Below are 27,941 nucleotides of genomic sequence, written 5' to 3'. Positions count from 1 at the left end.
ACGTATGACTCCAGCCAGTGGAGAGTTTTCCCCCTGATTCTCATTGACTTCAGTTTTGCTAGGGCTCCTTGATGCCACACTCAGTTAAATGCTACCTTGATGTCAAGGGCAGTCACTCTCACCTCACCTCTGGAGTTCAGCTCTTTTGTCCATGTTTGGACTGAGGCTGTAATGAGGTCAAGAGCTGGGTAGCCCTGCTGGAAACCAAACTGAGAGTCAGTGAGCAGGTTATTGCTGATTAAGTGCCATTTGATAGCACTGTTGATGATCCCTTCCATCACTTTACTGATGATCGAGAGTAGACTGATGGGACAGTAATTGGCCGGGTTGGATTGGTCCTTTTTGTGTACAGGAGATACCTGGGCAATTTTACAGATTGCCGAGTAGATGCCAATGTTGTAGCTGTACTTGAATAGCTTGGCTAAGGCAGCAGCTAGTTGTGGAGCACAAATCTTCAATACTATTGCAGGAATATTGTCAGGGCCCATAGCCTTTGCAGTATCCTTCAGCCATTTCTTGATATCACGTGGAGTGAATCAAATTGGCTGAAGACTGGCATCTGTGATGCGGGGGCCTCAGGAGGAAACTGAGATGGATATTCCACAGATGCATCTGTGACAGGTAAATTGGTGAGCAGGAGGTCAAGTAGATTTTTCCCTCTTGTTGTTTCCCTCACCACCTGCCGCAGACTCAGTCTAGCAGCTATGCCCTTTAGGACTCGGCCAGTTCGGTCAGTAGTGGTGCTACCGAGCTACTCTTGGTCATGGACACTGAAGTCCCCCACCCAGAGTACATTCTGTGCCCTTACCACCCTCAGTGCTTCCTCCAAGTGATGTTCAACATGGAGGAGCACTGATTCATCAGCTGAGGGAGGGCAGTACGTGGTAATCAGCAGGAAGTTTCCTTGCCCATATTTGACCTGATGCCATGGGACAATGACCTCGCTTGAGGCTTTAACTGCCAAATAAGTCCATTTACCAGAAAATGAACCAGTGTTTAAATAGCATAATATACGTTTGTATGAGAATAATAACTGAAATGCACTTTCTATACATATATATATATACTAAAACAAACTATGCACATATAGTTTTTCATTTTCTATTTTTAATTATGGCTGTATCTGACCAGCTAATGCTTTGCAAGTTTGAGACAAATTCACTTTAAAGGTTGCTGAGAACTTGTGCCTGAATGAAAGCCCCTGATTGATTCTCATTTGGAAAGACGGCCCAATATAATTTGCATGATTATCTATTCAATTCAAAAATTGTAAATTAAGCATATCACAAGGAATCATACAACACATTTCTATTTGAATTGTGGGGCTTGGCTCCTTCCTCAGGCAAACTATTTGGTGACAAATGACAAGTCTTTGCAATCTTCCGAGATTCTATAGACTCTAGAACAGCTCCTACAGATTGGAGGGTAGCAAATGTAACTCCACTATTTAAAAAGGGAGGCAGAGAGAAAACAGGGGATTATAGACCAGTCAGCCTGACGTCGGTAGTGGGGAAAATTCTAGAGTACATTATAAGATTTGATAGCTGAACACGTGGAAAACAGTGGCAGAATCGGACAGAGTCAGCATGGATTTATGAAACGGAAATCATGCTTGACAAATCTACTGAAATCTTTCGAGGATGTAACTAGTAGCGTTGATGAGGGGGAGCCAGTGGATGTGGTTTATTTGGACTTTCAGAAGGCTTTCGACAAAGTCCCACATAAGAGATTGGCGTGTAAAATTAAAGCGCATGGGATTGGGGGTAGTGTATTGAGATAGATAGAAAACTGGTTGGCAGACAGGAAACAAAGAGTAGGAATAAACGGGTCTTTTTCTGAATGGCAGGCAGTGACTAGTGGGGTACCGCAGGGATCGGTGCTGGGACCCCAGTTATTCACAATATATATTAATGATTTAAATGAGGGAATTAAATGTAATATCTCCAAATTTGCAGATGTCACAAAGCTGGGTGGGAGGGTGAGCTGTGAGGAGGATGCAGAGATGCTTCAGTGTGATTTGGACAAGCTGAGTGAGTGGGCAAATGCATGGCAGATGCAGTATAATGTGGATAAATGTGAGGTTATCCATTTTGGTAGCAAAAATAGGTAGGCAGATTATTATCTGAATGGCTATAAATTGAGAGAGGGGAATGTGCAACAGGACCTGGGAATCCTTGTACACCAGTCACTAAAGATAAGGTCTCCTCTACATTGGAGAGATCAAACGTAAACTGGGCGACCGCTTTGCAGAACACCTGCGGTCTGTCCGCAAGAATGACCCAAACGTCCCTGTCGCTTGCCATTTTAACACTCCACCCTGCTCTCTTGCCCACATGTCTGTCCTTGGCTTGCTGCATTGTTCCAGTGAAGCCCAAAGCAAACTGGAGGAACAACACCTCATCTTCCAACTAGGCACTTTACAGCCTTCCGGACTGAATATTGAATTCAACAACTTTAGATCCTGAACTCCCTCCTCCATCCCCACCCCCTTTCTGTTTCTTCCCCCTTCCTTTTGTTTTTTCCAATAAATTATATAGATTTTTCTTTTCCCACCTATTTCCATTATTTTTAAATATTTTTAAATCTTTTATGCTCCCCCCACCCCCACTAGAGCTATACCTCTAGTGCCCTACCATCCATTCTTAATTAGCACATTCGTTTAGATAATATCACCAACTTCAACACCTATGTGTTCTTTTGTTTTGTTGTCTGTGACATCTTTTGATGATCTGCTTTTATTACTGCTTGCTAGTCCCTACAACCACACCCTCCCCTCCACTTCTCTCCCCCCACCCAACCCAACCGCCACCCCCCCCCCCACCCACACACACACACACACACACACACACACACACCTTAAACCAGTTTATATTTCACCCTTCCTTGGATTCACCTAGTTCTGTTGAAGGGTCATGAGGACTCGAAACGTCAACTCTTTTCTTCTCCGCCGATGCTGCCAGACCTGCTGAGTTTTTCCAGGTAATTCTGTTTTTGTTTTTATCACTGAAGATAAGCATGCAGGTACAGCAGGTGGTAAATAAGGCAAGTGGTATGTTGGCCTTCATAGCCAGAGGATTCGAGTACAGGAACAGGGATGTCTTGCTGCAATTGTGCAGGGCCTTGATGAGACCACACCTGGAATATTGTGTGCAGTTTTGGTCTCCTTATCTGAGGAAGGATGTACTTGCTATGGAGGGAGTGCAGCGAAGGTTTACCAGACTGATTCCTGGGATTGCGGCACTGACATATGAGGAGCGATTGAGTCGATTAGGATTATATTCACTACAGTTCAGAAGAATGAGAGGGGATCTCATAGAAACCCATAAAATTCTAACAGGACTAGACAGGGTAGATGCAGGAAGGATGTTCCTGATGGTGGGGGAGTCCAGAACCAGGGGTCACAGTCTGAGGATACGGCCTAGACCATTTAGGACTGAGATGAGGAGAAATTTCTTCACCGAGAGAGTGGTGAGCCTGTGGAATTCATTACCACAGAAAGTAGTTGAGACCAAAACATTGCATATTTTCAAGAAGAAGTTAGATATAGCTCTTGGGGCAAAAGGGATCAAAGGGTATGGGGAGAAAGCAGGAGCAGGCTATTGAGTTGGATGATTGGCCATGATCATAATGAATGGCGGAGCAGGCTCAAAGGGCCGAATGGCCTACTCCTGCTCCTAGTTTCTATGTTTCTATTCTATCAAGTTAGACTGGGTTCTTATTTCTTTCAATTTGGCTGTGACTAAATTAAAAAGATCAATACTGAGCTAAAACAAGAAAAATGCTTCATTACTGTACAATTGGTATCTTCATTATTTCATGATTCATGCCCCTCCGTATCCTGAAAGTAAGCCATTCATGTCTCTCGATCTTATCAATTTTATTAACATTGATTAACTATTTCAATATTTCTTCATAATTTTAATATTTATGTACACCTGTTGTTTCTTCATGCCTTCCTCTCATTAGCTGCAGTCCATCCTTCATGTTCCTTTATAGTCCAATGGCGAAGTATTTCTTAAACATCTTTGTTTATTCTTTATTCCTGCTTATAAGATTGCTTTCTTGGCTACAAAGGGACATAGGTGAAGTGAGTGGGCAAAGAACTGGCAAATGGAGTATAATGCGGACACGTGAAATTATCAATTTTGGCAGGAAGAATAAAAAAGAAGCATATTGTCTAAAAGGTGAGAAATTGCAGAGTTCTGAGATTCAGAGGGATCTGGGTGTCCTAGTGCATGAATCGCAAAATGTTAGTATGCAGGTCAGCAAGTAATTAGCAAAGCTAATAGAATGTTATCATTTATTGTGAGGGGAATTGAATACAAAAGTAGGGAGATTATGATTCAGATATGCACAACATTGGTGAGACCAAAACAAAAACAAAAATACCAGGAAAAACTCAGCAAGTCTGGCAGCATCTGAATCTCATTGGTGAGACCACATCTGGAGTACTGTGTACAGTATTGGTCACCTTATTTAAGGAAGGGTGTAAGTGCATTGGAAGCAGTTCAGAGAAGGTTTACTAAACTAATACCAGGAATGGGCAGGTTATCCTTTGAGGAAAGATTGGACAGGCTGGGCTCGTTTCTGCTGGAGTTTAGAAGAGTAAGAGGCAACTTGATTGAAACCTTTAATGTCCTGAAGGGTCTTGACAGGATGGATGTGGAAAGGATGTTTCCTCTTGTGGGAGAATCTAGAACTAGGGGTCACTATTTAAAAATAAGGGGTCACCCATTTAAGACAGAGATGAGAAGAATTTTATTCCCTCAGAGGGTAGTGGGTATTTGGATCTTCCTTCCTCAAAAGGCAGTGGAAGCAGAGTCTTTGAATGTTTTCAAGGTAGAGGTAGTTAGATTCTTGATAAACTAGGGGGTAGGTGGGAGGTTACAGTCAAATCAACCAAGATCTTATTGAATGGCAGAGGCAGGCTTGAAGGGCCAAGTGGTCTACACCTGCTCCTAGTTCGTATGTTCGTATGGTTTTTTTCATTTTGTCTCTTTTACCCTTTCTTTGACAATCCTGTTGCTTTTAATCTATTTATAAAAATGTTTGCTAATACTCTGTGTAGACTGGCAAGTTTTTTCAAATACTCTCTTAATCTTTCTAATCTTTTTTCTTCTCTGCATTTGTGTGTACTTATTCCATTCTGGGTTTCTAGGCTAGGAACTTTCTCACCTTCAGTGTCACTAGCCATTCCTGTAAGTGGACCTGACACCCATTATCATTTAGTCATTTTTAATCCATTCACAGGATGTGACCATTGCTCGTAATTGCCCTGGTGAAGGTGGTGGTCAGCCGCCTTCTCAAATACAATGAGCTGCTTGCTGGACCAGAGGGCAGTTAATAGTCAACCACATTAGTGTGGGTCTGGAATCACATGTAGGCCAGACCGGGTAAGGACAGCAGATGGCATTGGTGAGCCTGATGGTTTTTACAAGAATCCATGGGTGCTATGGTCGTAATCACTGGTGCAAGCTTGTTATTCCAGATTTTACAGTCAACTAATTAAATTTAAAATCCCCAGCTGGAATGTTAGCTTTTGAACTCATGTGTCCATAATCATAGACCAGTAACATAACCATTATGCTACCATATCCCCATACTCTTCACCAACTAACTATTTCGATAAACTAATGTCATGGATGCTCTAAAGCCATTTCCCCAAGGAAGTCCATGAACAATATTTTTGTATGTGTGTGTCTTTTTTTCTTACCTCTGGAGTGAGAAATTCAATTTAAAATAACCTAGCAGCAAAAACTTTTTACTTAAAAAAAGGTTAGTTTATTTTGCTCTATTACTCAAGAAGTTACCTAAGAAAGGGTAACGTTACTAACACAAATATACGCAAGATTAGTTAAAGTGAAGATAAAATAATATTTATGAATATTAATCAATATTAGTCCATATTTGGTGCAGGCCTGATATATTTTGAAGTCAAGGTGCTGCATTGTTTGAAATGAAGGTCTTGAGGTTGTAGAGTTGTCTCTGCAGCTGTGATGGCTTCCACTGCCAAATTGCTGGAGGTTGCTACAGGTGAGCTTAGCAGGTGGAATCAGGATTTACAGGGAGGAGAGAAGGTTACTTACTTCTGTTCTGCAGGTGTGGCACTTTAACTCCTGAGTTACTTTACAGTAGACCAGCTGTATTTAGATGCCTTTCTCTGTCTCTCCCTGGATTGAAGCCTTTTCAAGATGATTCTATGAAAATCTATTTTTTATCTCTCAGCTCCTTTACCTTTTCAATGCTTTTTGCAGAAGGTAAGATGGTCACTGTTATCATGTTACCTGGACAACATGCAAAATCATCTCCCAAGTAAGGCATCAACATTTCAAACAGCCCTTCTCCCAGCTGTGGTTCTTAGCTTTTGTCCTGACCAAGGCACAATTTGCATTCTTACAGTGAGGTGTCAACAAATCTTTGTTCTCCCCTGGACAAGACCACAGTGAACCAGAATTAAATTAAGGTCTTTTATCTTCTCAGAAGCAAAGATCCAGTGTGAAAGCCATTATTCCATCTGGTAGCTTGGAGCCATTTTGAAACAGTCTTTAAACTCAGTCCAAGGTTTATTTTTAAATGTAATCTTCAGAACGGTTTTTCTAAAAATTTGAAATATCAAAGCTGCGCACCATACTATTCCTCCTCCCTTTGAGGAAAAATGTAAAATTCCATTTTCCTTTTTTTATGTGTTTTTTCCAAAAGATAAAAGAAAACATGCATACACTCTGGAAATGTTTTTTCTTTGCGCACACACACACACACACACACACACACACAGTTGGCTGATGGAATACAGTTTCCTGTTACACTACATGTTATCCGGTGGATAGTTTCTGCTGACCATGTACAAAAGTTCAGATTTAGGACATTCTCATTCACAGAATTCTTAAAGCAATTAGCATCTGAGGGAAGTTTAAAACTTACGTTGGTTCCCAGGGATAGTTAAAGTTTCACGAGGTTGTCTTGGATACAAAGGCTTCTAATTTGCAAATTGATTTGGCTGCCTGGAGATAGGTGCCACAAAGCTATTAACCCTTGCTTGGCTCTGTCTAACATGCAGGAGCTTCAGGTGCCTGCTCACTGAGAATTTGAATTTCTTGGGTGATGGAGCCCTCTTCCTGTTAGATATGAGATCTTGGTAGGTATCTTTATTCTCTGCTACATTGCGCAGACACTCACAACTTTCACAACCACTCACAGGGGCTCGGTGGCTGCATCTCCTGTGGTTCTCTGGGAATGCCAACAGTTCTCCTTGACCTGTCCTGACTTGCCATGATGAAAGCAGACAGGGCATGGCCCTGCTGGTTTGTTTTCCAGAACCCTTCTTTTAAAGGTTGGAGATTGGTTTGCCCTGCTTTTCCTATGCTCGTTTTCCTTGGGATCTACTCCTGTCCTTTCTATATCCCTTTTATCTCTTCCTTACTGATATGATCTACTTGACCCATGTCTGCTGTGGTTCAGCAGTTTGTGAGTCAGTTTGTAATCCTCAGCCATAACTGCGGCTGCCTTTATTGAAGTAACCCTCTATTCCTCGAGGTGCATTTTTATATTATAATGAAATAAGTTTTAAACTCCTCTAACAGAATTGATTCCCTTATCGCTTTGGAGGTATGCTCTATTTTTAAAGCATAGACCCACTTGTCGAATGTGATTTGTTTAATTCTTCCAAATTCCAAATTCCATGGGTTTCTCACGGGAATTCTGGCATTGCTGATATAGACCTCTGGGACCAACTCGTAAGCACTAAAAATTTTGGCTTTGGTCTGTTCATAAATAACCATCACTTCAGGGAACAGTGTGGAATAAATTTCCTGGGCATTTCCTGATAGCAGACCCTGCGTCATGAGTGTCCATAATTCTTGAGGTCAATGTAACTGATCAGTTACCTTCTCAAAAGTGATAAAAAAAAATGTCCCTCTTCAAACTTGGGAACAAATTTGGAGAATTTTAGAGCCTCCAAACCTGTTTCTGGGTTACCGGGTTTGGATTGTTACTAGGCTGTGTGAGATTTTCCTGAGCAACCACAAATTGTCTTAGGTCTCTTTCTTTCTGTGCCTGAAACTCCATCTCCAATTTTCAGAGCTGAAAAATCATTTCTTTGTCTCGGACTTCCCTCTTTTTTTCTCTTTCCTGAAACTCTAGCTCTATTTTCAGTTTTTCCAGCTGTATTTTGAGAGTCTTGTTCCAATTTGGCTTCTTCTACCTGTTCCGACTCTGGACTGAGTTTCAAATGCTCAGCCAGCATTTTGAGAAACTCATGTTTCTTTGTCTTAATGGATATTTTAAGTCCAGCCTGTTTAACAATGGTTTTTAGCTGTTCTATGATTAAGGATGCAAATTTTTGACATGTTCAGAGCTCCTGTTCTAAACACATCTGTGCATCAAAACTAGCCATCTTAACTTCTATTGTTCATAGTTTTCGAAAAGCTTGATGTTGCAGATTCTTGCTTGATTTCAAACTATTTTGGCTCCATATTATTTTCCTCCTCTACCTCCAATTTCTTTAAATTTCAAATTTGGTAGGTTCGCAAAAAAATTCAACGCCGGACCCGAGCCTCCAGTTGTCTCAGATGCTTTAAAGCTAGTTTCCCCAAAGTCACCTGTGAACAATGTATTTGTAAGTGTGTGTGTATTTTCTTACCCATGGGCCAGAATATTATGCTGAGTGTGCGGGCTCACACCTGACACGCCCAAGCGTGAAATGACGTGCGATGATGTCAGGCCTGCATCCCGATGTCATTGCGATGTTTTGTTCAGCAGGCGCACACCAGAGTCGGCTGAGCGCCCACCGATAATTAAAAGGCCTATTAAGGCCATTAACAACCTCATTAACTTGAAATTTATGCTGCCCATCAAACCTAACGGTTGGCAGCAGGCAAAAAGGCCAAGCGGCCTTTACGTTTGTTAGGAAACCTCATCTACAAGCAGGATGAGGTTTCCTAAAGCTAATACGTCAACTCTTTTCTTCTCCGCCGATGCTGCCAGACCTGCTGAGTTTTTCCAGGTAATTCTGTTTTTGTTTTAAATATGAACTCTATTTTGGAATTAAAAACATGTCCCATCTCGTGACAGGGTCATATAAGGGGATATGTTTTATTAAATTTTTACTGCCTTTATTAATTTCTTTATAAAGCACTTCAGTCTCCCTGAGACATCTCCATGCCCCAGGGAGATTAAAGCACTCTTTCGCGCGATTGCATCAACTGCACAACAGACCCCGCCTCCCTCCTCCTCCGACCCGCACAGATAGCGCTCAGCACTGCCACTGACGATCCACACAGAGCGGGCCTTAATTGGCCCACCTGCCTAAAATCGCGGTGCGGAGCCAATCGCGGGCAGCTGTTGGCTTCCCGACCGCCCCCGCCAGCCCCCTCCAAGGGCAAAATCCTGCCCATGGATTGAGAAATTCAATTTAAAATAACCCAGCAACAAAGCCTTTTTACTTAAAAAGAAAAGATTAGTTTATTTTGCTCTATTGTTCTGGAAGTTACCTAAGAAAAGATTAAGTTACTGAAACATATTGTGAGGAACTAAAACCTCATGCTGTATATTTTTATAAAATATACATAGATGTCCTCATGGCTATTTGAAAATTTTAAAAACTGAACAAAGATCCTTAAAATGGCAGAAGAAGCGGCTTTGCAGTTTCGGATATCTCACACCTCATTATCTCTGAGGAGCCACTAACAATCACCTGGGGACTGCACAGCTCAAATCCAAAGGGAGCTACATTGAATACTTTCAGTATTTGATAACCCAGGCTTGCCAGCAGAGACAGAACATCTACAAAGACAATGGCCTCTCAAACATTCCTTTCAATCCATAATGGCAGTCCTGAAGATCAAGCCGAATTCCTGACCCCCAGATACACATCCTTTGTCAAAGATGTTGGAGAGATTGGAGTCACGTGACATGGCCTCTGTCTTGTGGAACGAGTAATATTGCCTTGCTGAATTGTAAAGCAGTCTGCTGTTTAACACCTGACTAGCAGGCCACACTGAAGGAGCACTGGCTCAGGCTGGACACCTGGCCCCAGCTACACTGCTGTTGCTGGAAATTCTGTACCATCACCAACAAGACTGATTCATCTCTGCTTACCTATCTCATCATGTGAAGTCAACACCATCGGAAAAGTGAATTCTACAACTTCAGTTTTCAGACTGCCGACCTCCATGAAGGAATACCTCATTGGACTTTGATTCTGGACTCCGGGACTCATGTGAAACAATATTTCTTTTCTCTGTGGTCTCTGTACTGTCAATCTTTCTTTTCTCTATCCCTCTCTTTACTATCTGAAGGCGAGGGGGACATTGCAAGCCCTCTTTTCATGTTTGGAGCATGTGCAAATAAGCTAACCCTTGAGTCCATGTTATCTCGAATTTGCTGTGGGGTTATTGATTAAAAATTGGATTGCACTAAAACCAAAGGGTTGGGAAAATAGGCCACCAATTGTAAAGATGGAAACAAACCAAGGACACTTTTCTGTTTACAGACGGGTGGTGAGAGGAGAAATTAGTGCTGTTTAAATTAAAGCCCCTCCTGTCCGTAACAATACACACTCAAAGACTAGTTAAAATGAAGATAAAATAATATTTATAAATATAAATCAACATTAGGCCATATTTGGTGCAGTCCGGATATGTTTTGAAGTCGAGGTGCTGCATTGTCTGAAGTAAGGGCCTTGAGGTTGTAGAGTTGTCCCTGCAGCTGCAATAGCTTCTACTGTCGAATTGCTGGAATTTGCTTTAACAGGTGAGCTTAGCAGGTGGAATCAGAGTTTACATGGAGAAGGGAAGGTTACTTTCTTCTGTTTTGAAGGTGTGTCACTTTTAATTCCCTAGTTACTTTACAACAGAACAGTTGTTTATCGATGCCTTTCTCTGTCACTTCCTGGGTGAAGCCTTTTTAAGATGGTTCTCTGAAGATGTCTTTTCTCTCTCAGCTCCCTGCATTTTTCAATGCTTTTTGCAGGAGCTAAGATGGCCACTGTTATCATGTGACCTGTACAAACTGTCAACTCATCTCCCAAATAAGGCATCGACAGCTCAAATGCCCCTTCTCCCACCTGTAGTTCTTAGCTTTTGTCCTCACTAAGGCACAATTTACATTCATACAACGAGACGTCAACAAAACTTCATTATCTCCTAGACGCTGCCACAGTGAACCAGAATTTTGTTTTCTTAGAAGAGGAGACTCCCTGTGAAATCCACTATTCTGTCTATTCTGTCTGGTAGCTTGCAGCCATTTTGAAACAGTCCTTAAACTCAGTTCAAGCATTTCTTTAAATGTAACCTTGAGAACAGTTTTTCTAAACATTTATAATATCATAATTGTGCACTAAACCCAAGCATAACATGAGTCCCTCACTCTATAGACAGGCAACTGAATATACCATGTACACTCTTAAACCTCAGAACCTGGCTTTATTTAGTAAGAGATGGGAAATAAATGTGGTTTTGCCAGTGTGGCTCACATGCTAAAGTTGTTATTACACAATAATTTGTAAATGCTGAGTTATTTAAAATCCCAGAGGGAAACTTTAAACAACTGTCATAATCTTTTTTGTCAGTTGGTATGTTTTGAGTTGCAGCCCTAAATTCAGGAATAAGGCCATCAGTTCTAAAGAAGTTTTTATATCAAACTAAATGAAACATTTATTAATTTACAACACATTAAACACATACACATGGCTACAAATTACTACTATCATATTTTAACAAATTCCCAAATTAACGTCCATTAAGGCAAAAGTAACCACTAGACTTAAACAGACACCAGGCAAATCAATTTTTCACCTTACGAATTGAAAATGAGGTTCCTTTCAATTTAGTTCCTTTGCAGACAGTTGTAAGGTTACAGCTGCTTAGATATTACATACCTCTGACCTGCACACACACAAACTCCTTTTGTCGTACACAGCCTTCCTCTTTGAATGTAAATTCTCATTGTATCACCAGGATCTTTGAACCCCTTTCATAGCACCAATTTTATTAGTAATATAAACATTGCTGGGTCTCTCCTAGCTAGGTGCAATTTTTCACTCGTATTCTTGAATGCTCTATCCATCAAAATGCAAATGTACCCTCTACCTATTGTTTGCATCTCAAAACAAAGCACCCAGACTAGCTGGCTTTAATCCAATTAACACAGATTAAACCTCTATTTAAAAAAAATTCCAATAACATTATATACATTAATATCTCTTCCTGACATCCCTTTTCCTATCAAAAAATTAACCATCATAGTTCTAAAAGATGGCTTCATTTTTTAATAACCCATCTCGCATTATCTCCTATACTTATTATCCTATTACATTACCATTACCATGCATTAACATAACGATATATACACAATCCTTGGTGTCAACAGAAATCACTCCAGTTCAGCCTCCAGGTATTTTTAAAAATGTCCAATTTTCCTTTAAGCTTCAAATTCTATATAACGCATCTGCAAATAGATTTTCTCCTCCAGCAACGTGAATAATCTGTAGATTAAATGGTTGTAATAATAGACTCCATCTGAAAAGTCTTGTACTTTTGACTCGAAATTTGTCCAGAAACTTTAAAGGATTATGGTCTCTATAAACAATTGTTTCTGATGATTGTTTGCAACATAAATTTCAAAATTCTGCAATGCTAACCCAAACCCAAAGTCTCTTTTTGATCATTGAATATCTTCTCTGTTGTACATTGAGCTTCCATGAAAAATACCCTATTGGCTTTTCAATTCCAGTGTCATCTTCTTGTAACAGTACAGCCCCAATGCCTATATTATTTGCATCAATGGCCAAATTAAATTCTTGGCATAATTGGGTACTGCCAAAACTGGTGCTGTAGCTAATACAGTTTTCAAACTATCGAATAACTTCTGACATTCGTCTCCATTGAAGGTTCTGGGAAATCCACGATATCCTTGACTTTCCCATCTCTCAGAGCCACCTTACCATGTCCAATGGTATGGCCTAGATACATAACTTGTGCTTTTGCAAATTCACTTTTAGCCAAGTTCATCTCCAAATTAGCTTATTGTAGCCGAGTAAATAATTCTTCCAGATACTGTAAATGTTCCTCCCATGTCTGACTTAAAACTATTATATCATCAGTATAAGCAGCACAATTGCTAGACCTGCAATTACTTTGTTTGTCAGTCTTTGAAATGTTGCAGGTGCATTCTTCATACCAAATGGCATGACTTTAAACTAATATAAACTAATATTGGCATTACAAAAGCAGTTACCTCTTTGCTCTCTCTGACAACGGTACCTGCTATTATCCTTTTAGCAAGTCAATCTTTGTGATAAATTTCACTTGTCCCACTTTCTCAATACAATCTTCCAACCATGGATAGGATATGAATCCACTTTTATCACCACATTCACTTTTTGATAGTCCACACACAGTCTGTATTTCATTTGGTTTCGGTACCAGCACAATAGGCAAACTCCAGTTATGGCAACTAGATTTAATGATATCATTTTGAAGCACGAATCAATTTGCTGGATTTAATCTATAAGGATGTTGCCTTATTGAAGATGAAACTTGTACTGAGATATCATGTACAGCTAAATGCGTCTTTCCCAGTTTATTTCCACAAATAGGTTTGTGTGACTGCAACAGCTTTTCCAAATCACTTTGACACTTGTTTGGAAGGTAACTCAGTATTTCATTTAAATTTTCAAACACCCCCTCATTATCCAATTTGATTAGAGGAAAATCAGTTTCAGAGTCCGGCACTTCTATCTCTTTCTCATCATCCACCATCACTAATATCTCTTTTTGATCCTCTTCCCTGCTAAAGTACTTTTTAAGCATGTTTACATGACAGACCCTCTGCTTCTTTCTTCAATCTGGAGTATTTATTAAGTAATTTACTACACTCAATTTCTTTTCAATCCTGTAAACTTGCCTCTCCAAGTGGAGATAGATTCTCCCCTTCAGAATTTTCTCCAATAGTTTCCCTACCACTAACGTGAGACTCACTGGCCTGTAGTTCCCTGGCTTATCTCTACAACCCTTCTTAAATAGCAGAACCACATTAGCTGTTCTCCAGTCCTCTGGCACCTCCCCCATGGCCAGAGAGGAATTAAAAATTTGGGTCAGAGCCCCTGCGATCTCCTCTCCCTGCCTCCCTCAGCAGTCTGGGACACAAATCATCCACACCTGGAGATTTGTTCACTATTAAGCCTGCCAACACCTCCAATACCTTGTCCCTCCCTATATCAATTTGCTTAAGAGCCTCGCAGTCTCTCTCCCCGTGTTTGATACCTTCATCCTCATTCTCATAGGTGAAGACAGATGTGAAGTATTCATTCAACACTCTAGCGATGTACTCTGGCTCCACCCATAGATTGCCCCCTTGGTCCCTTATGGGCCTTATTCTTTCCCTGGTTACCCTCTTCCCTTTGATATACTAATAGAATATCTTGGGATTTTCCCTACTTTTACCAGCCAGAGCTTTCTCATAACCCCTCTTTGCTCTCCTAATTGCTTTCTTAATCTCCAACCTGCACTTTCTATACTCCACGAATGCCTCAGCTGATTTGCTTCCCTTATGCCTGCTAAAAGCCTCCCTTTTCCTTCTCATTGTATCCTGAATATCTCCGATCATCCATGGTTCTCTGGGCTTATTACTTCTTCCTATCACCCTAGAGGGAACATGTTGAGCCTGTACCCTCCCCATTTGCTTTCTGAATGCCCCCCACTGCTCCCCTGTAGATTTCCCCACAAGTAACTGTTCCCAGTCAACCTTGGCCAGATCCTACCTTATTTTACTAAAATCCACTCTCTCCCAATCTAAAACATCTTTTTTGCAACTTGTCGATGTCTTTGTCCATAACAAACTTAAACTGTACCATGTTGTGGTCACTATCACTAAAATGCTCCCCCACCACCACCTCAGCCACCTGTCCAGCTTCATTCCCCAGAATTAGGTCCAGCACTGCGCCGTCCCTTGTTGGACCCTCTGCATATTGACCTAAAAAGTTCTCCTGTACACAGTTCAAGAAATTCACTCTATCCAAGCCCTTAACACTATCTCTATCCCAATCAATGTTGGGAAAGTTGAAATCACCTAATATAATTACCCTATTGTTATTATTTTTACATACCTCCACAAATTGTACACATATTTGCTCCTCAATTTCCTGTTGACTATCTGGGGGTCTATAATAAACACCTAACAATGTGATGGCCCCTTTTTCATTCCTAAGCTCTACCCACAAAGCTTCATTCGATGCCCCCTCCAAGATATCATCTCTCCTTACTGCAGTAACTGATTCCTTAACTAATAATGCAATGTCTCCTCCTCTTTTAGCCCCACCCCTGCCTCGCCTTAAGATTCCATATCCGGAATGTTGAGCTGCCAATCCTGCCCCTCCCTCAACCATGTCTCAGTGATGACTACTATATCACAATTCCACGTGTTAATCCTCACCCTTAACTCATCCCTCTACCTGTAATACTCCTGGCATTAAAGTAGAGGCCATCCAGCCTTGCCTTACTCCCTTGAACCTTAATGCAGCTGTCCTCCCTCTGACTTGATTGTTTTATTGTATTATGATGAGTCCCTATTCTGCTAACATTCTGTGTCCCCTCCCCTGCCGAATTAGTTTAAACTCCTCCCAACAGCACTAGCAAAACCCACTCAGAAGGATGTTAGTCCCGCTCTGGTTCAGATGTAGACTATCCCACTAGTACAGGTCCCACCTTCCCCAGAAATGGCCCCAGTGATTCAGGAATCTAATACCCTCCCTCCTACACCAACTCTTAAGCCATTTATTCATCTGTGCAATTCTACTATTTCTGAGCTCGCTAGCATGTGGCACTGGGGGTAATCCAGAGATTACAACACGGGAAGTCTTGCTTTTTTGTCTACTGCCTAACTCCCTGAATTCTTGATGCAAGACCTCATCCCTCTTTCTACCTGTGTCATTGGTACCAACATGTACCATGACCTCTGCCTTATCATCCTCCCCCTTCAGGATGCCCTGCAGCCATTCAGTGACATCCTGGACCCTGGCACCAGGGAGGCAACACACCATCCTGGAGTCACGTTGATGGCCAGAGTAGCGCCTATCTGTTCCCCTGACTATAGAATCCCCTATTACAATTGCTCTTCCTCCCCTCCTGTACAGACAGGTTGCTTGTGGTGCCAGAAGCTTGGCCCTGTCTGCACTCCCTGGAGGAGCCATGCCCCTCACCACGGGACTCTTGAACTACATGCCTGTTTCTCTTGGACTTCCTTGGAGTCACCCATTCCCTTCCTTCCTCAAGTCCCTTCATCTGCAGTGTGACCACCTCTCAAAATGTGCTATCCACGATGCTCTCAGACTCACGGATGCTCCACAGTGTCCCCAGCTGCCGATCCAGCTCTGAAACCCGAGCTTCCAGGAGCTGCAGCTGGATACACTTCTTGCACACATGCTGGTCCAGGGCACTGGAAATGTCCCTGACTTCCCACATGGAGCACGAGGAGCACACCACGGCTTTGAGCTCTCCTGCCATGACTTATCCCTTTAAATTAAACCTTTTAAATCAATTACTCTAGGGCCCTTCTTTCCTGATCCTCGTTACTACAAAATATACAAACTATAAACCACAAAAAGACCTTAAGCTATATGCTAGTAAGTAGTAAATACTTACCCAACCTTACCCACTACTTACCAGTCATTCCTTTCCCTTGTAGCCTCTACTGCTGGAGCAGGGCAAGACCACTCTCTGAAGATTTAAGAAGTTGGATAGCAAGGAAAAAATGCAAAGAGCACCTCTTCCCCTATGAATTCCCACTGTGCACCAAATTGCCAATACCCACACTCACTCTGGCTGTGTCTCACTCAGGATGAGCTCTCTCCCCTGTTCATGTGCAAGCACACTCATAACCTTAAGATTCACCAATTCCAAAACAATCAAGGAATTATAAATATTATCCTGCCATAAGCCACCAGTTGCTATGACACAGCAGTTGGTAAAGGCTGAGTTATTTAAAATCCCAGAGGGAATTTTTAAACAACTGTCATAATCTATATTTTCAATTGGTATGTTTTGAGTTGCAGCTCTAAATTCAGGAATAAGACCATCAGTTCCCGAGAGGTTTTTATATCAAACAAATGATGTATTTATTAATTTACAACAAGTTAAACACATACACATGGCTACAAATTACTACTATCTTAACTTTTAACAAATTCCCAAATTAATCTCCACTAAGGCAACAATAACCCAATAGACTTAAACAGACACCAGGCAAAGCATTTTTCACCTTATGAATTCAAAATGAGGTTCCTTTCAGTTTGGTTCCTTTGCAGACAGTTGTCGGCTTACAGCTGCTTAGATCTTACATACCTCTGACCTGCACACACAAAAACTCATTTCTGTCATACCCAGCCTTTCTCTTTGAATGTAAATTCTCATCATATCACCAGGCCCTTTGAGCCCCTTTCATAGTAACAATTTTATTAGTAATATAAACATTGTTTGGTCTCTCCTAGCTAGGTGCAAGATTTCACTCACACTCTTGAACGCTCTATTCGACAAAATGGAAATGTACCCTCTACCTACTGTTTACATCTCAAAATGACTTTCCATCAAAGCACACAGACTAACTGGCTTTAATCCGCAATTAACATACACACAGATTAAACCTCTATTTAAAAAAAAATTCCAATTACATTATATACATTAATATCTCCTCCTGACAAAAGCAAATTTCAAAAATAGCTTGATTGAGATGTAATCTGCTTAAAAGAAAAGCCAAAGTTTGTTAAGAAAATATTATTATTATCAGTTAGGTAATAAGGTGAAGCACTGAAGAATCAATGGATAAGTGATAAAATGACCCAAGGGAATAGTGGCCAGAATCTTCGGGTCAGTGAGTGGGGCCGGGGCCCGCTCGCCGATGTGTAAAATGACGCGCAGTGATGTCAGGTGTGCATCACAACATCACTGTGAGTCATTCAGATCTTGAGTTCGGTGGGCGCACACCGGAGTTGGCTGCGGGTCCCCCAAACTGTCAAAGGCCTATTAAGGCCATTCAAATTCCAATTGAAATAATTAACTGAGCTGCCCGTCCAACCACAAGGCAGACAGGCAGGCAAAGAGCCCAGGTGGCCTTCACACTTTTCAGGAAACTTCATCCACAGCGGGATGAGGATTCATGCAGGGTTTATAACCTTTAATAAAAATTTTCCAAAAAATCCATAGATGCTGTCACATGAGGCAACATGTCTTAATTTTTTTTTTTCCTTTAATTAAATTTCTACATATCAAACTGATCTTCCTGAGGCAGCTCCGTGCTCAGGGCTTCTGGGTGCACATCACACCCACACCCGCTCCCACCCAACCCCTCCAACAGGGAGAAGATTCTCCCCAGTGAGAAAAGCGGGCATGTTGGAAATCTGCACTTCATCTCTGGAATTAAAACAGAATGGTCCTTAATAGGCTTTGAGCTGCAAATGCGTAATTTAATCATGCTTCCTAACAGGGAGCATTTTGAAACATTATTTAGGAGCCGTCCTCCTGGTATACATTTCTTCACACTGCTTACATGTCCATCGGTCCATACACTGTGGTCTTACTGACACAAGTTGGAAAATCAGTTGCCAGCTCTTCTGTGAATGAAGAAATTGACCCAAGTTCCTTAAATGTGTTTAATTCAACTGCATTAAACTCAGGATTGAAAAGTTAAGCTAATGTTTCTTGTGGCTATGCTGTGACTGAGAAACAAGGGTCTCATTTGGAGGCAGCAAGGCAAAGTCTGCACTCAGTTACAACAATCAGAACATTATGGTGTCAATAAAACAATGGTGAATGTCTCATAATATGGGCAAGGAACCTTAGAATACAAGGTTCACACTGAAGGGACTTAAGCTTTATTTCTTAACTAACACATTATATCATCCTGTAACTGCTTGTTAACTAAGTTCAGACCTGCAGCTGACATGGTACAGTTAATCAATTATTTCTTAAGTAGCTCGTTCCTTTCAATTATTGAGTTTTTTTTTATTTGCCATCTTTCTGATTGATTGGTATCTCATCACAAAGGGCCGTAGCCTCTGACTAGTATCAGAAAGTGCTGGCCCGCAGGAATTAGAAGAAATAAATATGCACTTACATGGTCTTGAAAATTATGTTGACATTTCCGTTCACTGGAGCTGCTTGAGGCCTGCATCAACAGGCTCCTCACAGGCCCCAGTAACATGTAGCTCCAGGGTATTCAAGTAGGTCCAGACCCCCTTTTTACGGCACAAGCTGCAGTAAAGCAGTAAGTTTGAAGGCCCAGGGAAATTGACAGGCCAGGGAGAAGGTAATTGTCCAAGGTAAGTGGATAGGGTTTGGGGGCTGGGTGTCCAGGGGCAGTCCAGGGGGGTGGATCAGAGATCCTGGGGCTGGTGTCAGGTCGGGGGTGGGGGTCTGAGTGTTTAGGTGGGGAGTATCGGAGTTCCGGTGGGGGCTATCGGAGTTCCGGGGTGGGAGGTTGGAGTTCGGGGGGCAGTGGGGGTGTTGGAGTTCGCAGGAGGAGCGAGGCATGTTGGAGTTCGGAGTGGCAGGGGGTTGGTGTCAGAGTTTGGGGGGTGGGGTGTGTCAGTGATCAAGGGTATTGGAGTTTGGGGGGGTTGAGGTGTTGATGTTTGGGGGTGTTGGTGGTTCAGGGTTGAGGTGTCGGGGGATGGGGTGTTGTTGTGGGGGCTGGGAGTGTCGGGTGGTGAGGGGTTGCAGAGGTTGGGGTGGGGCGTGTAGGGGGTGATGGGGGTGTCAGAGGCCAGGGGGTTGGGGGTGTCGGAGGTCGGGGGTGGGGGTGTTGGAGATCAGGTGGCTGACCAGTGGGTTTAGGGTCGGGGGTGTTGGTGAGAGGGTCGGGGTGGGGGTGTCAGAGGTCAGGGGGTGGAAGATGTCAGAGTTCAGAGGGTGGGGGTGTTGGAGGTCAGGTGGCTGAACAGTGGGGTTGGGGTCCGGGGTGTGGGGGGAGTGTCCCGTGGGGTCGGTCTGGGTCTTTACAATTGTTACTCAGAAGTTAGACGAGGTTTTAATTCTTCTAACTTTTTCTGAGTAACTATTGTGTCACCCTGCCGGGACCATCCGAAGTTTGCAATTTAAACCACATTTTTGGATGGCTCCCAGCACAGCGCAATTGTCCAGAGGAAGTGTGAACTTTAGGGCAATTGCTGTGCAAACTCTTATTTGGAATTGCTGACGCTGGGGAGCACGGAAGTTATGGGCTCTATATGGTGGATGTGCTGAGGCCAGTTATAGAAGAGAGGGATATGGATCTTTTAGAATGTGGCTCTTCACTTTGTTTAATGATTCCTTTCATAGCCAAAAGGTTGAGCAGGTTCTTCCTGAATTTCACTCCGATGAATGCATACAAGATTGGATTAATGCAGCTGTGCAGGATTCCCAAACCTTGATTACCAATTAGAGCCCAATCAATACGATTCCGCATATCACAAGTATAATCAATGAGTTTGCTCCTCATCAGTGTGTCAATGAACAGAGTAATATTGTACGGTAGCCAACATATCAGAAAAGCCAGCACCACCGCTATGATGACCTTCATGGCTTTCTGTTTCTGGAATCCCTTTGTCTGACACAGTTTCCAGATCGTCACACTGTAGCAGAAGATCATGACAGCCAGTGGAATGAGGAACCCAATAAAGTGTCGCAAAAACCTGGTGGTTACTCTCCATGTTTCAGCCGATTCACCTTCGAGTAACTCAAAACAGATCATTCTGCTGGTACCAGGTGCAGCATATTCACCCTTGTACAGAATAGGTAAAGACAGAACAATAGCCACCACCCAAACAGCAGCACAGACCAGCTTGATTAGAAATGGTCTCTTCTGGTTGTGGATCTGTGTAGAGTAGACAATGGACAGATAGCGATCAATACTGATACAAGCCAGCAACAGAATCCCACTGTACAAGTTAACTTCCTTTAACATGCTGATGATCTTACATGTGGCATCACCAAACACCCAGCCAGATATGGCATCCACTGCCCAAAAGGGTAGGGTCATGGCAAAGAGCAGATCAGCCACAGCCAGATGAAGCAGGTAGATATCTGTGGATGATATTGTGCGTCGATTGTAAAGTATGACAACTATTACGACCATGTTCCCTGTCACAGCGAGGATACAAACCAGGCTATAGACAACAGTCAATGCCACGTTCATTGACTCATTTACAATGGGTGTACAGGCAAATGCGTCTGGATCATAGTCAATCTGTTCAATATCAGTATAATTTTCAAACATTTCTTGCAAATCAGTGATTTCCATAGTTTTCTGAAAACAAACAGAATGTAGATCAAAGACTGAGAATAAAACCAAATTATGATACAAAAACTGTAATATTAGACTCAGGTTATACACCAAATACTATAGGAGCATTCACATTGGAGTAATGATACAGCTTGGTGGCAAAGTAGCAGTTGGGAGGACACAAGAGACTGCAAAGAGATATAGACAGTTTAAGTGGTTTGGCAACAAGGTGATAAATGGGTCAAATTTGGCCTGTAGTCTCTGGTGTTTAGAAGAATGAGAGTTGATCTCATTGAAGCATAAAAGATCCTGAAAGGCTAAGAGGATTCTTCCCCAGGCTTGGAAATCTAGAACATGGGGGCACAACATCAGGATAAAGGGACAATCATTTAGGACTGAGATGAGGAGAAATTTCTTCACTCAGAGGGTTTTTCTGTCTTTGGAATTGTGGATGTTGCATTGATGAATATAGTCAAGTCTGTCTTGGGGAATCAAGAGATATGGGGAGCAGGTGGGAGACAGAAGATAGATCATGGTCATTTTGGAGCAGAGTCGAGGGGCTAAATGGCCTACTCCTGCTCCTATTTCTTATGTTTTATTTCTGAAGCAGGTGTAGTCTCACCAATGCCCTGTTTGTCTGAAGCATAACCTCCCTACTTCTGAATTCAATTCTCACTGCAATAAATGATAAAATTCTATTACATGGAAACATAGAAACTAGGAGCAGGAGTAGGCCATTCGGCCCTTCGAGCCTGCTCTGTCATTCATCATGATCATGGCTTATCATCCAACTCAATAGCTTGCTCCCGCTTTCTCTCCATATCCTTTGATCCCTTTTGCCCCAAGAGCTATATCTAATTCCTTCTTGAAAACTTACAGGGCAGAAGTTTATAGCTGATGCGCGGGTGGCGGAGCCTGCATGTCAGCGCTTAAAATTATGCAAGCGCTGACATCATGCATGCATCCCGACGTCAGCGCGCAGCATCGTGATATTTCAGTCAGCGGGCGCGCTATGCAGCGGGATACACGCCCGCCATTAATTAAAGGTCTCATTAAGGCCCTTAACTTGCCAGTTGTCGACAATTTTTAGGAGCCCGTGCGAACTTTGGCTTGGCGCATGGGCCCAAAGGGCAAGCGGGTAGGAGATTTTTTATTAAAACTCATGCACTGCCGGGATATGTGAACTCAGAGGGGTTGTTCATGTTTTCCATGAAGTATTTAATGCAGAAAGTGTTTTAAAGTTTCCTGTGTGATTGTTAGCAGTTCACACTGATTTGCAAGAGCTTTTTGTGTACTTTGAAACCAGTCTGCAGACAATAATCTTTCTCGAGCCTGCAGCTTTCCAGAGGCCTCCATTTAGCCCAGGTATGGGTTCTGACATCTCCAATGGAGGCAGCTCCTCTGAGGACGAAGGAAGGGATAGAATAAGGAGGAGGCCAGGAGTGGACAATCAGCCTCCAGGGGAGCCATCTTTGGAAGGCCAGGGGCAGGCACAAGGGACACAGGGCCAAGAGGTTGTCCAAGGTGGAAGGGGCCACAGAAGATGCCACTATCCTGCTGCCAGGGTATACAGGCGGTGAAGCAGCTACCTCAATATGACTGAGATGCAGTACCGAAGGAGGCTCCGTCTCTCAAGGGAGACAGTCAACTATATCTGTCAGATGATTGGCTCTGAGATAGCTCCTAACTGTGTGGGTGGACACCCCATGCCAGCGGCTCTGAAGGTCACAGCTTCCCTCCACTTCTATGCCTCTGGCTCCTTCCGGGGCTCGGTGGGTGCTCTTTGCAGTGTCTCCCAATCAGCTGTACACGCTTGTGTCAAGCAGGTTACAGACGCTCTGTTCAGGCGGGTATTGACCTTCATCCACTTCCGCTGTGACCAGGCAAGTCAGATACAGCGAACCAGAGGCTTCACGGCCATTGCTGGCTTCCCCCGCATCCAGGGTGCAATAGACTGTACACATGTGGCCATCAAGGCGCCAGCAGCTGAGCCCGGTGCCTTTGTCAACAGGAAGGGCTTCCACTCCATGAACGTGCAGATAGTGTGTGATCACAGGATGTTGATCCTACAAGTCTGTGCAAGGTACCCAGGCAGCTTCCACAATGCCTACATCCTCAGACACTCCCTTGTGCCAGGGCTCTTCAGTGCTCTGGCTCGGCTGGATGGTTGGCTGCTGGGTGACAAAGGCTATCCCCTCCAAATGGTGGCTCATGACGCCTCTCCACCATCCAAGAACAGAAGCTGAGCAGCGCTATAATAGGAGCTAAGGCACCACAAGGGCTGTGGTGGAGAGAGCCATCAGTCTTCTCAAGATGCGCTTCCATTGCCTGGACCGCTCGGGGCATACTCCAGTACCCCCCAGATCATGTCTCTGTGATAGTGGTAGCATGCTGCGCTCTGCACAGTCTTGCGCTGGAAAGGGGGGATGCAGTTGACAATGAAGACCTTGATGCACTGGATGAGGCTGCACATGATGAATCCAGCAGTGGCTCAGAGAATGAGGAAGCACAGGGCAATGATGAGGGGCAGTATTCCGACCTACTATTACACCAAGGAGGCAGGGACACCCAGGACAATTTTATCCAACGAACCTTCAGCTAGCTGCACACACATGGATCAGCAGGACCAGCATTGCCTGGCACTTCCACACATGGCAGTTAGGTGCTACATCTTCCACCTCATCAGCTGCAACTAAGGGCTTAGTACAGAAACATCAATGTCCACTCAAACACTCATGATATGTCTGTGAAAAAGACAAATGCAGCACAAAGGAAACACCCTCAGCCATTGGTCAGAAAAGTAGACTTTATTCTGTCCAACATAAAACAGAAACGTCTCTATTGCAAACATAAGTATATTTTCCCTAATCTCGGGCCAACACAAAATCACAAGTGACATACCCATTGAGTGCCTAACGTGCCTTATGCTTTCGTCTGTGGGTGCTACATCTAGGTGCCACCCCATCATTCATAGTGGCTTGTGAGACAGCCTGCTGACTCTGCTGTCCTGTTGGCAACAATGATCTTGGCGGGCATTCTCTGGACCATGGAGCCTGTGATGGCCCCGCCTGGGATGGAGTAGCCAGTTCCAGAACTGGTACTTCCCCAGTTGCCGCAGCCTCAACAGATGCAATGTTGACTGGCAGAGGGGCAGAGGAGCTGCTGCCCTCATCTGGAGTGCCCTGGGAGGAGCTCGCAGCGACGACAGGCAGCTGCTGCACCGACGTGAGGTCACATCGGACCTCCCTGCTCACTGCAGATGCATGGGCACTGAGCGCCGATGCTTGGTGCCCACAACATCTCCCACATTGGGAATGACCACCTGCGGACATTACCGCTGTGAGGGCTTGCAGGTCAGACCATAACCCAATCAGAAGAGTCACCATCCGATCAAACCCCTCTCCATGAGAGTCACCAATCTCTCAGTGGAGGAAGCGTGAAGCTCTGCCTTGAGGTTCATGCCTTCACTTGCATTCTGCCTGGACTCCTCCATCGCAGAGATCAACTGAAGCATACCCTCATGCAACCCTGCCAGATGCAAACGTGATCCCTGCCGCCTGTCCTGCAGCTGCTGCATTGGTGCCAACTCCAGAGGCACATCATCAGTGCCGGACTCAGCCTGTGCCTGGTCCCCTGCAGCCCTCCGACTGCTGGTGCCATCAGCACTCTCTGCCCCTGCCATCTCCTCCAGCGATTGTGAAGTGCCCTCTCCATTGTGGCCCGGGACACTAGCTGACATAAAATTCCCCACCGATGTGTTTGTGTCTGTGCTGGTGCCTGGCTCACTGAAATGATGTACAGCAAGTTACAAGTCTTGGCCCTCAGGTGTGGAGGGGGGGCTCCGGTGTCTTTGGGCGCGGCCATGCAGTGGTGATGCTGAAATTAACAACAAGGACAGTGCATCAGTTGGCGTTCAGTCAGTTACACCATTCACCCCTTTCCCCCCCAGCCTCATAAGTCACTCACCCTTCAAGACCCTAAGGAGATGAACATTGGTGGGGTGGAAAAGAGTCAAGAAGCGGCCCAAACATTGGACGCGCATGCAGACAGGCTGGTCAGATGGCCTCAGGAATGCCACATGGCATGATATGTGCCATTGGAGTGGGGAGAATGCAGAGGTACCTGACCTGGATGTATGCTGGCCTGGAGAGTTGCAGGGCTGAGGAAACATCGCAAACACTTGCAACATTTGCCATGGATCACAGGAGATTGACAGGTCACATTATTCACCTTCATACTGTTATGAGGGTCACAGAACGGGTGGACAGAAGGCAACATTTCCCCTTGGTGCAGGGATGAGTAACGTGGTGGCATTTATTTAAGTTGAGAGCCATGAGGTTCACAGGTGAGGTGCTGAGGACCTTTTGGACAGAGTAATGTGGGGCACACTGGCTGTAAGGGTGGTGGAGGTTCCAACCCCCCTAAGATACAAAACATCTTTGGCTGTGCAGCAGCAATTCCATGGCATGTTAGGCCATGGAGATAGTGTTCACAAATGGGATAAGGCAACTTTAGAAGTTGGTGGAGATGCACATCCTCAAGAGGACGAGGGACACTTGTGTATGACCCACACGTCAAAGTGCCTCAGTCTGTGAATAAGCAGTGTTGCAGCATTAACAATTGCAGCAACCTTCAGTGCTTTGGATGGTGGGGAGACAGAGTGGATGGGACTGTGGACCTCAAATACCTGGCCACTGCACCCCAGCCTCACCGAGACCTGCCGCACTGGCCGCCTGCCTCCTCCCCAGCTCCATGGCCTGCTCCTCAAAGGTGGAGCAGGACATGCCCACCACCAGTCCACTGACGCTCCCTCTGATTGTGCTCAGTTTTTGCCTGCAGAACAGAGAAGGGGATTTATTGGGGCTGATCGCTCATGTAATCTGCACGCGCATGCAGCACCCCAACCACAGTGGCCCATCTGAGGCCTCCAGAGGCTTCTGTCTACACTACTGGTGATCAGTCCCCAGAAGATAGTGCAGCTGGTCCCAACCCCCTCCCCCAACGACCACCTTAGACACATTCGGCGTTCATCACTTTGAATAGCACACGGGTCTTAGCGCCCATGGCAAGGAAGCGCAACTAGGTGCAGCGCCAAGGCCAGTAGATGGCTCTTGGCCAAGACATCTTGAGGCTCCCCTTCCACCATCTCATCACCATCAATAAGACATGTGTTGGAGTTCTGAGTATGTGTCTAGCTGCCTCCCCTGCAGGTTGCCCCCAGACTACTCAAATGCGACAACACCAACACATGCTGCAGGGAGGACCCATCTTCTCCTCAGCCACCCAGTGTGCGCCAAATGCCCAATGCAGTAACGACACTAAAACATGGGGGGGGTGCTCAAAGGCTAAGGCTACCTGCTGGGTCAAATGGCCAAGGCCGACATGGTACTCACCCTTCCAGAGCACAGTAAATCATTGAATCTCTTGCAGCACTGTATTCCTGTGCGCCGCACATCACCAAGGGCACTTACAGCATCACCTCCCACGCCTGCCTGGTGACATGGGGGGCCCTCCTCCTCCCATCATCCGGATACCATATATCCCGATGGCTGGACACCTCTTGCAGGCATCAGAGAAGCGAGGGGCACACTGGCCTCTCGCTGGCCTCTCCTGCAGCCTGACCCCCTCCTCCTGCACCTGCTCCTGTCCTGTGACAGCTGTCTCTCTCTCTCTCTCTCTCCCCGAGTGGCCATGGTGCACTACCTCAAGCAGGCTGCCTGGCCACTCTTTATACAGATTGCCGGTTCCCCATTGGAACCGGTGGTCTGAGCACGCCAGCCTCCGTAACTATTTTCCCATTCTCTACGGCAGTCGCTAACCTGCTGGGCGGGTCTTAATTGGCCCGCCCACGGAAAATAGCAGCACGGCCCATTTCAGCAGCGGCAATCAGCTGCCCACCTGCCCGTCAAAGGCAAAATTCTGCCCACAATGTTTTGTCCTCAACAAATTTCTGTGGTAGCAAATTCCACAGGCTCACCACTCTCTGGGTGAAGAAATTTCTCCTCATTTCAGTCCTAAATGGTCCACCCTGTATCCTCAGACTGTGATCCCTGGTTCTGGACTCCCCCACCATCAGGAACATCCTTCCTGCATCTACCCTGCCTAGTCCTGTTAGAATTTTATAGGTTTCCATGAGATCTCCCCATTTTCTTCTGAACTCCAGTGAATATAATCCTAACCGACTAAATCTCTCCTCATATGTCACTCCCGCCATCCCAGGAATCAGTCTGGTAAACCTTCGCTGCACTCACTCTATAGCAAGAACACCTTTCCTCAGATAAGGAGACCAAAACTGCACACAATATTCCAGGTGTGTTCTCACCAAGGCCCTGTATATTTGCAGCAAGACATCCCTGTTTCTGTACTCGAATCCTCTGGCTATGAAGGCCAACATACCATTTGCCTTCTTTATCCTCTGCTGCACCTGCATGCTTACCTTCAGCAACTGGTGTACGAGGACACCCAGGTCTCGTTGTACATTCCTCTCTCAATTTTTAGCCATTCAGATAATAATCTGCCTTCCTGTTTTTGCTACCAAAGTGGGTAACATCACATTTATCCACATTATATTGCATCTGCCATGCATTTGCCCACTCACTCAGTTTGTCCAAATCACACTGAGGGATAGGCCAGAAAATTATAAGCCAGTCAGTCTGGCTTCGGTGGTGTGCAAATTGTTGGAATCAATTCTA

At 44.3% G+C, this 27,941-nt stretch overlaps 1 protein-coding gene across 1 annotated transcript in view; it reads right to left on the bottom strand.

Moving 5' to 3' along the window:
- Positions 1-20,084: 20,084 nt before the first annotated feature.
- LOC121285183 (C-X-C chemokine receptor type 2-like) overlaps positions 20,085-27,941 on the bottom strand; it is a 29,942-nt gene continuing 22,085 nt past the window's right edge. The window contains exon 2 of the mRNA XM_041201443.1: positions 20,085-21,273. Within this exon, the coding sequence (XP_041057377.1) occupies positions 20,212-21,267 (1,056 nt within the window). The 5' untranslated portion in view covers positions 21,268-21,273 and the 3' untranslated portion in view covers positions 20,085-20,211. The remainder of the gene's footprint in view (positions 21,274-27,941) is intronic.

The sequence above is a fragment of the Carcharodon carcharias genome, chromosome 12 (assembly GCF_017639515.1).
Source record: "Carcharodon carcharias isolate sCarCar2 chromosome 12, sCarCar2.pri, whole genome shotgun sequence".
NCBI lineage: Eukaryota > Metazoa > Chordata > Chondrichthyes > Lamniformes > Lamnidae > Carcharodon > Carcharodon carcharias.
The sequence above is the reverse complement of the archived record's forward strand: the minus strand, read 5'-3'. Positions and strand labels throughout refer to the sequence as shown.